A 12,265-nucleotide genomic window follows, 5' to 3' on the forward strand; every position below is an offset into this window, starting at 1 on the left:
ATGGTGAAACCCCGTCTCTACTAAAAATGCAAAAATTAGGCCGGGCGCGGTGGCTCACGCCTGTAATCCCAGCACTTTGGGAGGCCGAGACGGGTGGATCACGAGGTCAGGAGATCGAGACCATCCTGGCTAACACGGTGAAACCCCGTCTCTACTAAAAATACAAAAAATTAGCCGGGCGTGGTGGTGGGCGCCTGTAGTCCTAGCTACTCGGGAGGCTGAGGCAGGAGAATGGCGTGAACCCGGGAGGCGGAGCTTGCAGTGAGCCGAGAGAGATTGCGCCACTGCACTCCAGCCTGGGGGACAGAGCGAGACTCCGTCTCAAAAAAAAAAAAAAAAAAAAAAAAAAAAAAAAAAATGCAAAAATTAGCCGGGTGTGATGGCGCACGCCTGTAATCCCAGCTACTCTGGGAGGTGGAGGTTGCAGTGAGCCGAGATGGCGCCACCGCACTCCAGCCTGGTCGGCAGAGTGAGACTCTGTCTCAATAATAATAATAATAATAATAATAATAATAATAATAATAATGCTAGAACAAACCCCTTCTTGAGCATTTTTCTGTTTGCCTTTTCTGCATTATTTCCTGTGGTTACATTTTAGGTATGAAATGTATTAAATGAAATGTGAGGTAGTAGAAAGACCCCTCGGGGGTTATTTGAAGGATGGACTGGAAGGGGAAAGGCTAGAGTCTGGGAGGCTGGGGAGGGGGCTGGAGAGAGACAGGTGAGAGAACGAAAGACCTGAGCCTGTTGGGGCTATAGGGACAGAGAGGAGGGGCCAGAGAGAGCAGGGGTGCAGACTGATGGCTGTGAGAGGTGAGGGAGGGCATCCCCAGGATTCTGACTTAGTGATTAGGGGGATGTGGGCTCATCCTGAGATGGGGACCTGATGGGGAGGAGGTGGGGACACCGTGTCCTCCTGCCCCTCAGTCCTGCCCTGGAGAACTTAAAGGCCAAAGCAAGTTACAAGGCAGTAGGCACCCAGTGCAGGTTGCCCTGGGAGCACTGCCTGCTGACCACTAACCTCCCACACACTCCCCAGCTGGAAGAGGAGCGCGCCCGCCTGGCAGAGCAATTGCGAGCAGAGGCAGAACTGTGTGCAGAGGCCGAGGAGACGCGGGGGAGGCTGGCAGCCCGCAAGCAGGAGCTGGAGCTGGTGGTGTCAGAGCTGGAGGCTCGCGTGGGCGAGGAGGAGGAGTGCAGCCGTCAAATGCAAACCGAGAAGAAGAGGCTGCAGCAGCACATACAGGTCTGGCCCCCTGCATGCCCACCAGGCCACCCTCCAGACCCCTCTGTCTACACCATCCACCTTTGCTTCTACAAACCGTGTGTCTTTGGGCCATGAATTTGTAGAAAACTCAGTTCTAAGTGAATTTGCAAAAAGAATTCATTTTTGATTCAGATCGCGGGAGACCTTAAAATGTGTGAGCTTCACCTATGGGTGGATCCAGGCATCCAAGTGATATGTTCAGCTTCAGGCCTGGCTGGATCCAGGTGTCTGAGTGATTTCCTCAGCTTCAGGCATGGCTGGATGCAGGAATCCAAGTGATATCCTCAGCTTCAGGCATGGCTGGATCCAGGCACCTAAGTGATGTCCTCAGCTTCAGGCATGGCTGGATCCAGGCATCCAAGTGATATCCTCAGCTTCAGGCATGGCTGGATCCAGGTGCCCAAGTGTTGTCCTTAGCTTCAGGCATGGCTGGATCCAGGCATTCAGGCAATGGCAATGTTCTCAGTACTCCCCCTCTCTCCATCTCCTGGCTGCATTCACGGGCAGGCTGCCCTCATGGTTCCCCTTCAAAATCTAGTGTGTATTTTACACTACAGCACATCTCAATTCAGATGCTAAATTTTCATTGGAAATACTTGATCTGTATTTCTATTTCATAATTTCTGCAGTTTATAAAAACTAGATTCACATGGCCAAGTTGTTCCAAACATGCTTAAAAGCTTTTCAGTGATTGGGTGTCTGGTTTTAAATTTAAAATAAATAAAATTAAATAAGACAGAAAATTTAGTTCATCAGTCCACATCAGCCACATTTCAAAAGCTCAGTAATGTTTTTTTGTTTTTTGTTTTTTTGAGTCAGAGTCTTGCTCTGTCGCCCAGGCTGGAGTGCAGTGGCACCATCTCAGCTCACTGCAACCTCCGTCTCCCGGGCTCAAGCAATTCTCCTGCCTCAGCCTCTACAGCAGTATCTGGGATTACAGGTTTGTGCCACCATGCCCAGCTAATGTTTTTTTATTTTTAGTAGAGACAGGGTTTCAGTATGTTGGCTAGGCTGGTCTCGAACTCCTGACCTCAGGTGATCCGCCCACCTCAGCCTTCCAAGGTGCTGGGATTACAGGCGTGAGCCACCATGCCCGGCCCAGTAGTGTTTTAATCAACTTCTCTTGATCCCTTTGGTGAGGGAGGGACCCTACCCTAGGTTTATGGGGATGGCTGAGCACACAGCACTGGACACCAGACAGGTGAGGGGGGCCAACATCACACCACAGACGGCCACATGGATGTTGCCCTCAAGAGCAGAGTGAACAAGCAGGGGCTGTGGGAAACAGGCTTTGTCACAACAACAGGTGGAGGTGACCCCTGGGTGCCGTGGGAAAATGTGTTTGGTTTGTTTCAGTAATTCCATGGGCTGGCAGGGAGCTGGAATGTGCTTCTCAGGGATAAGCAGGCACTATGCCTGGTCCCCAGGATAAGGAGGGTCCCCAGATAAGGCTGGGGGACCTTATCTATGGGAGCAGAGGGAGTAGGAGGACTTTTGTTTAGGCCATTTGAGGCCCCTGCTACTTTTAGCAAATGTCAAGGCAGCACATAAAATTGAGTCTTGGCTAGGTGCAGTGGCTCAATCTGTAATCCCGGCACTTTGGGAGGATCTCTTAAGCCCGGGGGTTCAAGACCAGCCTAGGCAATGAAGTGAAACCCTTTCTCTACAAAAACAAAAACACAAAAATTAGCCAGGCATGGTGTCACACACCTGTAGTGTCGTCACACTACCCATGAGGCCTGAGGTGGGAGGATCACCTGAGCCCAGGAGGTCAAGGCTGCAGTGAGCTGTGATGGCACCACTACACTCCAGCCTGGGTGACAGAATGAGACCTTTCTCAAACAGAATAAAATAGGCTGGGCGCGATGGCTCACTCCTGTAATCCCAATACTTTGGGAGGCCGAGGTTGGTGGATCACCTGAAGTTAGGAGTTCAAGGCCAGTCTGGCCAACATGGTGAAACCCCATCTCTACTAAAAATACAAAAAATTAGCCAGGTGTGGTAGCGGGTGCCTGTAATCCCAGCTACTCGAGAGGCTGAGGCAGGAAAGTCACTTGAACCCCGGGAGGTGGAGATTGCAGTGAGCCAAGATTGCACCATTGCACTCCAGCCTGGGCAACAAGAGCAAAACTCCGTCTCAAAAAAAAAAAAAAAAAGAAAAGAAATTTAAACAGAATAAAATAAAATAAATTCAAAAAATAAAATTAAGTCTTGATTTCCAGTGTGCCCGATGACTGTCAATATTGGCAGTACACATTTCTATAATTTGTGTATTTACTATGTTTATTTTATTTTTAAAATTATTTATTTATTTATTTATTTTGAGACAGAGTCTCACTCTGTTGCTCAGGCTGGAGTGCAGTGGCACGATCTCAGCTCACTGCAAGCTCTGCCTCCTGGGTTCACGCCATTCTCCTGCCTCAGCCTCCAGAGTAGCTGGGACTGCAGGCGCCCGCCACCGCGCCCGGCTAATTTTTTGTATTTTTAGTAGAGACGGGGTTTCACCGTGTTAGCCAGGATGGTCTCGATCTGCTGACCTCGTGATCCGCCTGCCTTGGCCTCCCAAAGTCCTGGGATTACAGGCGCGAGCCACTGCGCCCGACCTATTTACTATGTTTATAGTTTATAATCTGTACCCCTAACCCCCACACAAGAATGTGATTTCCACAAGGATAGGTGTTCCTTTTTTTTTTCAGAGGCAAGATCTCGCTCTGTTACCCAGACTTCAGTGCAGTGGTGCGGTCATCTCTCACTGCAGAAGGACAGTCACTTTTACCCATCCTCAGTGCCTAGAACCGTGCCTGGCATACACTAGGCACTCAATAAATGCTTGTTGAGCTAATGAATGAAATGGGAAAGCCTATAAGAGTTTGATCCTTCCCGGCCTCACCCAGGGCATGGACATCTCTGAACCACAAGCCCCGGGGATCCGTGGGCCGGCCGTCCCCACTCCCATCCTTCCCCATCACACTCCATCTATTGGCCCAGTATCCTCACTCCTCCTGCCTCCCCACCCCAGGAGCTAGAGGCCCACCTTGAGGCTGAGGAGGGGGCGCGGCAGAAGCTGCAGCTGGAGAAGGTGACGACAGAGGCAAAAATGAAGAAATTTGAAGAGGACCTGCTGCTCCTGGAAGACCAGAATTCCAAGCTGAGCAAGGTTGGGGGCCTGAGGGCAGCTGGGAAAGTGGGGATGGGGTGCACTGGTGGGTTAATGAATGGTGAACTTCAAGCCATGGGGGTTCTCAGGTGTGCACCGGTGGGGGTGGGATGGGTCTATAGACCCAAGGGAATGGGAAGGAGAGGGAGGTGTAGGGGGAGGAAGGTCAGAGAAGGGTGAAGAGGAGCAGAAACATAGATGAGAACAACACCAGAAGCTGCAGATCAGGTAGGGGCTGCTCCTGGCCCAGCTCCTCCTGACTGCCCCCCATCCCACTCCACCCCTCAGGAGCGGAAGCTGCTGGAAGATCGCCTGGCCGAGTTCTCATCCCAGGCAGCAGAGGAGGAGGAGAAGGTCAAGAGCCTCAATAAGCTACGGCTCAAATATGAGGCCACAATCGCAGACATGGAGGGTGAGCTCCCGCCCAGCCAGTAGGGGTCTGTGTGTGCTCTAATGGGGGATCTCAGGCAAGCCTCATGTGCTACAGGGCCTCAGTGGCTGTGTCTGCTAAATGGGATAGGAAGGAAGGATCAGGGCGGATTGAGTGTCCTCCCAGCTCTTGAGTTCTTAATGCATCTCTAAATCCAACTCTCTTTCTCTCCTTGGTGTCTTGGGTTGTCCTCCTTTCTTCCCATCTGACTGTCCCACTGTCTGTCTGTTTCAGACATGTTTTTGTCTCCCTGTCCCTTCCTGTTGACTTAGAATCAGAAACAGAAGGGAAGGGGCACAGGGAGGAGGCAGGGCTGTAGACACAGGGCAGAGAGAGTCAGAGGGTGGAGGCATGGGCTGTCGGTGGGGATGAGGAGGAGAGGACAGTGCGTCTACGACAACATTGTGGGAAGAGTCCCTGAGATAGATGGGGAAGGTGGGAGGAGGAGAAGGCGTTAAGGGAGGTGCGGAGCTTAGCCTTATATGTGACTGGGGGCCTGTGGTCTCTGTGAGAGCGGCTGAGCGTGCAGGCCTGGAGTCCTCATGCACGGCCCCCACCCCTGCCTCCAGACCGCCTACGGAAGGAGGAGAAGGGTCGCCAGGAGCTGGAGAAGCTGAAGCGGAGGCTGGATGGGGAGAGCTCAGAGCTGCAGGAGCAGATGGTGGAGCAGCAACAGCGGGCAGAGGAACTGCGGGCCCAGCTGGGTCGCAAGGAGGAGGAGCTGCAGGCTGCCCTGGCCAGGTGCAGGGTGGGGTGGGCTTGGTGGGGTAAGCAGCACGGGTGCATGGCCGGCCAGCGCGGGGTGCCCAAGTCAGACGCTCCTGGGTACAAACCCCAGTGGAGCCACTCACCAGCCACAGACAGGCCACATCCCCTCCAAGCCTCAGTGTCCCCTTCTGTCAAATGAAGATAGCAAGAGTTCCAGGCCCACTAGGTTAAGGGAAAAGTGAAACAAGACTCTATGTGTCTGGTAACTTGCATAACAGTGCACAACGAGAACAAGAAAATGCTATTTCTAGGCCAAGTATGATGGCTCACACCTGCAATCCCAGTACTTTGGGAGGCCAAGGCCGGTGGATCACTTGAGGTCAGGAGTTTGAAACCAGCCTGGCTAACATGGCAAAACCCTGTCTCTACTAAAAATACAAAAGTTAGCTGGGTGTGGTGGCGGGCGCCTGTAATCCCAGCTACTCAGGAGACTTAAGCATGAGAATTGCTTGAACCCAGGAGGCAGAGGTTGCAGTGAGCCGAGATCACACCACTGCACTCTAGCCTGGGCAACCGAGCAAGACTATGTCAAAAAAAAAAAAAAAAAAAAAGAGCTATTTCTTCCTCTTCCCTGCTTGGCCTCCCCACACCAAACAGCCCAGAATCAGCTGAGATTTGACAAGTGGCCTATGTTAGGAATCATAATAATTATATTTACACTCGTTCACAGTAATTGAGCTCCTACTGTATGCCAAATGTGGTGCTTAGTGTTTCAAATGCTTTTTATGCGCTGTGCTTCATGCAATCTAAGACCCACTTGATTACAAGTACAGCTCCATTTCGGAGATGTTAAAATGTGAAAAACTGTGCATCTTAGAGTTGATGGAACATGGGGTGTGTGTGTGTGTGTGTGTGGTTAAGAACACGTCTTTGTTTTGTTTTGAAACGGAGTCTTGCCCTGTTTCCCAGGCTGGAGTGCAATGGTGTGATTTCGGCTCACTGCAACCTCTGCCTCCCAGGTTCAAGCAATTCTTGTACTTCAGCCTCCCAAGTAGCTGGGATTACAGGCGCCCGCCAACAAGCTAATTTTCGTATTTTTAGTAGAGACGGGCTTTCACCATGTTGCGCAGGCTGGTCTGGAACTCCCAACCTCAGGTGATCCATTCACTGAGGTTAGGATTATAGGCGTGAGGCACTGCACCCGGCCGTGAACACACATCTTTGAGTCTGACTTCTGGGTTGGAATCCTGGCTTCTCCCCTTTCTAGTCATGTGACCTCATGCAAATCATATCACCTCTCTAGCCTCAGTTTTTTCATCTATAAAGTGGGGTAATTGTAGACGCTACTCCTAAGGTTAGTGTGAGGGTTAAAGAAGAAAGTGCTCCTCAGACACTTCGCATACCCTGAGCCCTCAATAAATGCCCGATGTTTCTGTTACTACTTTTATTACTCTTGTTAATTTTTTTCTTTTTTACTGAGGTGAAATTCACATAAAAGTAACCATTTTTTAAATGTACAATTCTGTAGATTTTGCCCATTCACAATGCTGTGTAACCATCACCTCTAACTAGTTCTAGAACATTTTCTCTTTTATTGAGCTGGAGTCTTGCCCTGTCGCCCAGGCTGGAGTGCAGTGGCGTGATCTTGCCTCACTACATCCTCCGCCTCCTGGGTTCAAGCAATCCTCCTGCCTCAGCCTCCCGAGTGGCTGGGACTACAGGTGCCCACCACCACACCCAGCTAATTTTTGTATTTTTAGCAGAGACGGGGTTTCACTATGTTGGCCAGGCTGGTCTCAAACTCCTGACCCCAGGTGATCCACCTGCCTTGGCCTCCCAAAGTGCTGGGATTACAGGCATGAGCCACTGTGCTGGCCTCCAGAACTTTTTTATCACCCCCAAAAGGAAACCCTGTATGTATTAACCAATCACAGCCAGGCACAGTGACTCACGCCATAATCCAGCACTCTGAGAGTAGGAGGCAGGAGGGTCGCCTGAGCCCAGGAATTCAAGACCAGCCTGGGCAATGTAATGAGACCCTGTCTCTACAAAAAACTTTTAAAAATTAGCCAAGCATGGTGGCATGTGCCTGTAGTCCCAGCTACTTAGAGGACTGAGGTGGGAGGATCCTTTGAACCTGGGAAGTCGAGGCTGCAGTGAGCTATGATTGTGCCACTGCACTCTGGTGTAGGTGACAGAACGAGACCCTCTCTCTCTCAAAAAAAAAAAAAAAAGAAAGCAGCCACTCCCCATCCCTCCTTCTCCCCAGCCTGGCAGTCTCTGATCCACTTTCTGGCTAAATAGAATTTGCCTATTCTAGATATTTCATACAACATGTGGCCTTTTGTGCTTTAGTTATTTTTATCGCTATCTCCCCAGCAACCCTGGTAAAGGGGAGTGTTCATCGTCATGTCCTCCCACAAATCAGGACCCTGCCCTTCTTAAGTCACTTGTCGGAGCAGGGGGCCAGGAGAGGATACTAAGCCAGGCCTGTGTGGCTCCTGAACCATTAACCCCCAGGTCCCAGTTGGTGCTGCCCCCAGATCCAGCTTCTCTTTGCAATGACGCTGCGTGAAGGGACAGGAAGCCACATCCCTGTGAGAGCTGTAAGGAGGGACTCCGGGCCAACCCAGCCACTCACGGACCGGGTAACCTCGGCAAGTGCTTTCTCCGCGCTGGACCTCAGTTTCCTCATTTGGCAGGAACGTTAAATGAGGTGATACAAGTAAAGCACTGGCATGAGGCAGGAACTTACTAAGTGTCTCCTACGATTACTGTTGCTGTCATTCCTACTTTACAGCTAAGAAAACTGAGGTTCGAAATGAGTCAGGCTGGGCGAAGTGGCTCACTCCTGCAATCCCAGCACTTTGTAAGGCCGAGGTGGGAGGATGACTTGAGGCCAGGAGTTCGAGACCAGCCCTAGGCAACATAGGCAGACCCTGTCTCTTTGGGGAAAAAAAATTAGCCAGGCATAGTGGACCGCACCTGTGGTCTCAGCTACACGGGATGCTGTGGTAGGAGGATCACTTGAGCCCAGGAATTTGAGGCTGCAGTGAGCCGTGACTGCAGCACTGCACTCCAGCATGGGCAGCAGAGCGAGACCCTGTCTCAGAAAACTTAAGTTAGTACTGGAGCCAAGTGCCCAGTGGCAGAGAGAGGATTCTAACCTGGGACTGGCCACTCCCAAAGCCCACATCCAGCCTCTCAGTCCCCAGAAATCATTGCCTCGCCCTTGCCTGCCCCTGTACCAACTCCATGGTTCTTGTCACCCCCAGGGCAGAAGACGAGGGTGGGGCCCGGGCCCAGCTGCTGAAATCCCTGCGGGAGGCTCAAGCAGCCCTGGCCGAGGCCCAGGAGGACCTGGAGTCTGAGCGTGTGGCCAGGACCAAGGCGGAGAAGCAGCGCCGGGACCTGGGCGAGGAGCTGGAGGCGCTGCGGGGCGAGCTGGAGGACACGCTGGACTCCACCAACGCACAGCAGGAGCTCCGGTGAGGCCCGGTGGCAGGCCGCTGTCACAGCCTGTGCACATACAGGGCTGGGGGAAGGACTTAGGTGCAAAGTCTCTGTCTATACAGAGGCTTACTTATTGTACAGTTGTTCATGAACCACCGGCTCTAGGTCCGGCCTGGGTCAAGCTGGGGACAGAGATGGGTCGGACCCAGGTGTTACCCTTGGGAACTTCCAGTCTCAGGGGAGGCACATTCAGGCAAAGACAATCTCAACCCAGAACAAGGGGTGCTTTAGCGGAGTAACACGGGGCACTGTGGGTGATAAGTGAAGACCCCTAAATCAAGTCTATGGGAGATCCAGGAAGACTTTCCTGAGGAAGGGCCTTTTGGAAAAGGGTTTTGAAAGGTGAATAGGAGTTCACCCTTAAAGTCACACTCCTTCCACAGCATCACCACCCAGATCTCCTGGGGAGCATAACATGAGGCCCTCATATTTTAAGGAAACATGAAAAGGAGAAACAACCAGCTCCCCCAAAGCCCCTGCCTTCCTCTGCTCTGAAATTCCCTTCCTCTCTCCTTTCCCCCAATAAAGGTCCAAGAGGGAACAGGAGGTGACGGAGCTGAAGAAGACTCTGGAGGAGGAGACTCGCATCCACGAGGCGGCAGTGCAGGAGCTGAGGCAGCGCCACGGCCAGGCCCTGGGGGAGCTGGCGGAGCAGCTGGAGCAGGCCCGGAGGGTGGGTTGGGGCAGGGGGACAGGGCAGAGGGGCCACGGGGAGGGCAGGGCAGGACGCGGGGTTGGAGGAGGTACCGCTGGCTGGTTCTAGGCCAGCTCATCTCCCTGGGCCCCTTTCCTCACGCATTCATGTGCATCTTTCATTCAGCAAGCATTAATGGGGTGTGGACTATGTTCCAGGAGCATTGCTGGGGAACCAGCCATGAACCCAACAACCAGCACTGCCTTCCCTTGTGGAGCTTTCCTTTTAGTGAGAGAGGCAGAGAGTAAACAATATAAACACTTTCAGTTTATATTGGGGTGATAAGTGCTATGGGGCCATAATGAACAGGAAAAAGGGATCAGAATTCTAAGGCGGGTGAGTTTTTAAGTAGAGAGGCTGTGGAGGTATTCTGCGAGAAGGTGACATCAGGGTAAAAAACTGAGGGAGTGGCCGGGCATGGTGGCTCATGCCTGTAACTTTGGGAGGCTGAGGCAGGCAGATCACTTGAGGCCAGGAGTTCGAGACCAGCCTGGGCAACATGGTGAAACCCCATCTCTACTAAAAATACAAAAACTAGCTGGGCGTGGTGGCACACACGCCTATAGTCCCAGCTACTTGAGAGGCTGAGGCAGGAGAATCACTTGAACCCAAGAAGCAGAGGTTGCAGTGAGTCAAGATTGTACCATTCCACTCCAGCCTGGGTGACAGAGCAAGACTCTGTCTCAAAAAACAAACAAACAAACAAAAATGGGCCAGACGTGGTGGCTTATGGCTGTAATCCCAGCACTGTGGGAGGCTGAGGTGGGTGGATCACCTGAGGTCAGGAGTTCAAGACCAGCCTGGCCAACATGGCAAAACCCCGTCTCTACTAAAAACACAAAAAATTAGCCGGGCGTGGTGGTGGGCGCCTGTAATCCTAGCTACTTGGGAGTCTGAGACAGGAGAATCACTTGAACCTGGGAGGCGGAGGTTGCAGTGAGCAGAGATCGTGCCTTTGCACTCCAGCTTGGGCAACAAGACTGAAGCACTGTCTCAAAAAAAAAAAAAAAAAAAATTGGGAGTGAGGGGTGAGCTATTTGTTCACTGGGAGAAGTGTGTTCCAGGCAGAGGGAACAGCCAGTGCAAAGGCCCTGAGATGGGAGTGTGCCTGGCCTGGTCCAGGAAAGGCCTCATAGATCTTTGCTCATCTCCTTCCCACACCAGGGCAAAGGTGCGTGGGAGAAGACCCGGCTGGCCCTGGAGGCCGAGGTGTCCGAGCTGCGGGCAGAACTGAGCAGCCTGCAGACTGCACGTCAGGAGGGTGAGCAGCGGAGGCGCCGCCTGGAGTTACAGCTGCAGGAGGTGCAGGGCCGGGCTGGTGATGGGGAGAGGGCACGAGCGGAGGCTGCTGAGAAGCTGCAGCGAGCCCAGGTAAGTGGGGTGGGCAGGGCAGAGGTTTCTGCTGTGTGACCCTGGTGACATGCCTGCCCTCTCTGGGCTTCTATTTGGTCCATATCAAACCAATTGTCTCGTTTGGCTCTTCCATGTAATCATGTACAAGTCTGGGCACAGTGGCTCATGTCTGTAATTCTAGCACTTGGGAGGCCAAGGCAGGAGGATTGCTTGAGCCCAGGAGTTCGAGACCAGCCTGGGCAACATAGTGAGACCCCATCTTCAGAAAACAAAATTTTTTAATTAGCCAGGTATGCTGGCATGTGCCTGTAGTCCCAGCTACTCAGGGGACTGAGGAAGGAGGATCCCTTGAGCCTGGGAGCTCGAGGCTGCAATGAGCTATGATTGTGCCACTGCACTCTAGCCTGAGCAACAAAGTGAGATCCTGTCTCAAAATAATAATAATAATACCCAGTACTTTGGGAGGCCGAGGCGGGCAGATCACCTGAAGTCGGAAGTTCGAGACCAGCCTGACCAACATGGAGAAACCCCGTCTCTACTAAAAAAAAAAAATACAAAATTAGCCGGGCGTGGTGGCGCATGCCTGTAATCCCAGCTACTCAAGAGGCTGAGGCAGGAGAATCACTTGAACCCGGGAGGCAGAGGTTGTGATGAGCTGAGATCGCGCCATTGCATTCCAGCCTGGGCAACGAGAGTGAAACTCTATCTCAAATAATAATAATAATAATTCACTCATTTAAGGTGTGCAATTCAATGGATTTTGGTATATTCACAGAGTGGTGTGGCCATCACCATAATCTAATTTTGGACCATTTTCATTATCCCAAAAAGAAATCCTATACCCTTTAGCTATCATCCCCCACTTCTCCCCCACCCCACCCAGGGAACCACTAATCTCCTTTCTGTCTTTACTGATCTCCCATTCTGGAGATCTTATATAAATGGAATCCTACTATATATGGGTGGCCTTTGTGGCTGCCTTCTTTTACTTAACATAACGGTTTCAAGATTCATCTGTGTTGCAGCTTGTAGCATAATTCCTTTTTTATTTTTTAATTTTTAAAACACCAGCTGGGTGCAGTGGCTCATGCCTGTAATCCCAGCACTTTGGCAGCGGAGGCGGGTGGGTCACCTGAGGTCAGG

At 51.9% G+C, this 12,265-nt stretch overlaps 1 protein-coding gene across 6 annotated transcripts in view; it reads left to right on the forward strand.

Annotated features, from left to right (window-relative positions):
• The window catches only part of MYH14 (myosin heavy chain 14), a 107,196-nt gene that overhangs the window by 63,807 nt on the left and 31,124 nt on the right, over positions 1–12,265 (forward strand). For all 6 annotated transcript variants that reach the window (XM_003316544.5, XM_003316543.6, XM_063802108.1 and 3 more), the window contains 7 exons: positions 1,040–1,246; positions 4,287–4,424; positions 4,713–4,836; positions 5,424–5,595; positions 8,838–9,050; positions 9,604–9,748; positions 10,934–11,140. In XM_003316544.5, the coding sequence (XP_003316592.2) occupies positions 1,040–1,246; positions 4,287–4,424; positions 4,713–4,836; positions 5,424–5,595; positions 8,838–9,050; positions 9,604–9,748; positions 10,934–11,140 (1,206 nt within the window). The remainder of the gene's footprint in view (positions 1–1,039; positions 1,247–4,286; positions 4,425–4,712; positions 4,837–5,423; positions 5,596–8,837; positions 9,051–9,603; positions 9,749–10,933; positions 11,141–12,265) is intronic.

This window comes from Pan troglodytes, chromosome 20, assembly GCF_028858775.2.
Source record: "Pan troglodytes isolate AG18354 chromosome 20, NHGRI_mPanTro3-v2.0_pri, whole genome shotgun sequence".
Classification (NCBI taxonomy): Eukaryota; Metazoa; Chordata; class Mammalia; order Primates; family Hominidae; genus Pan; species Pan troglodytes.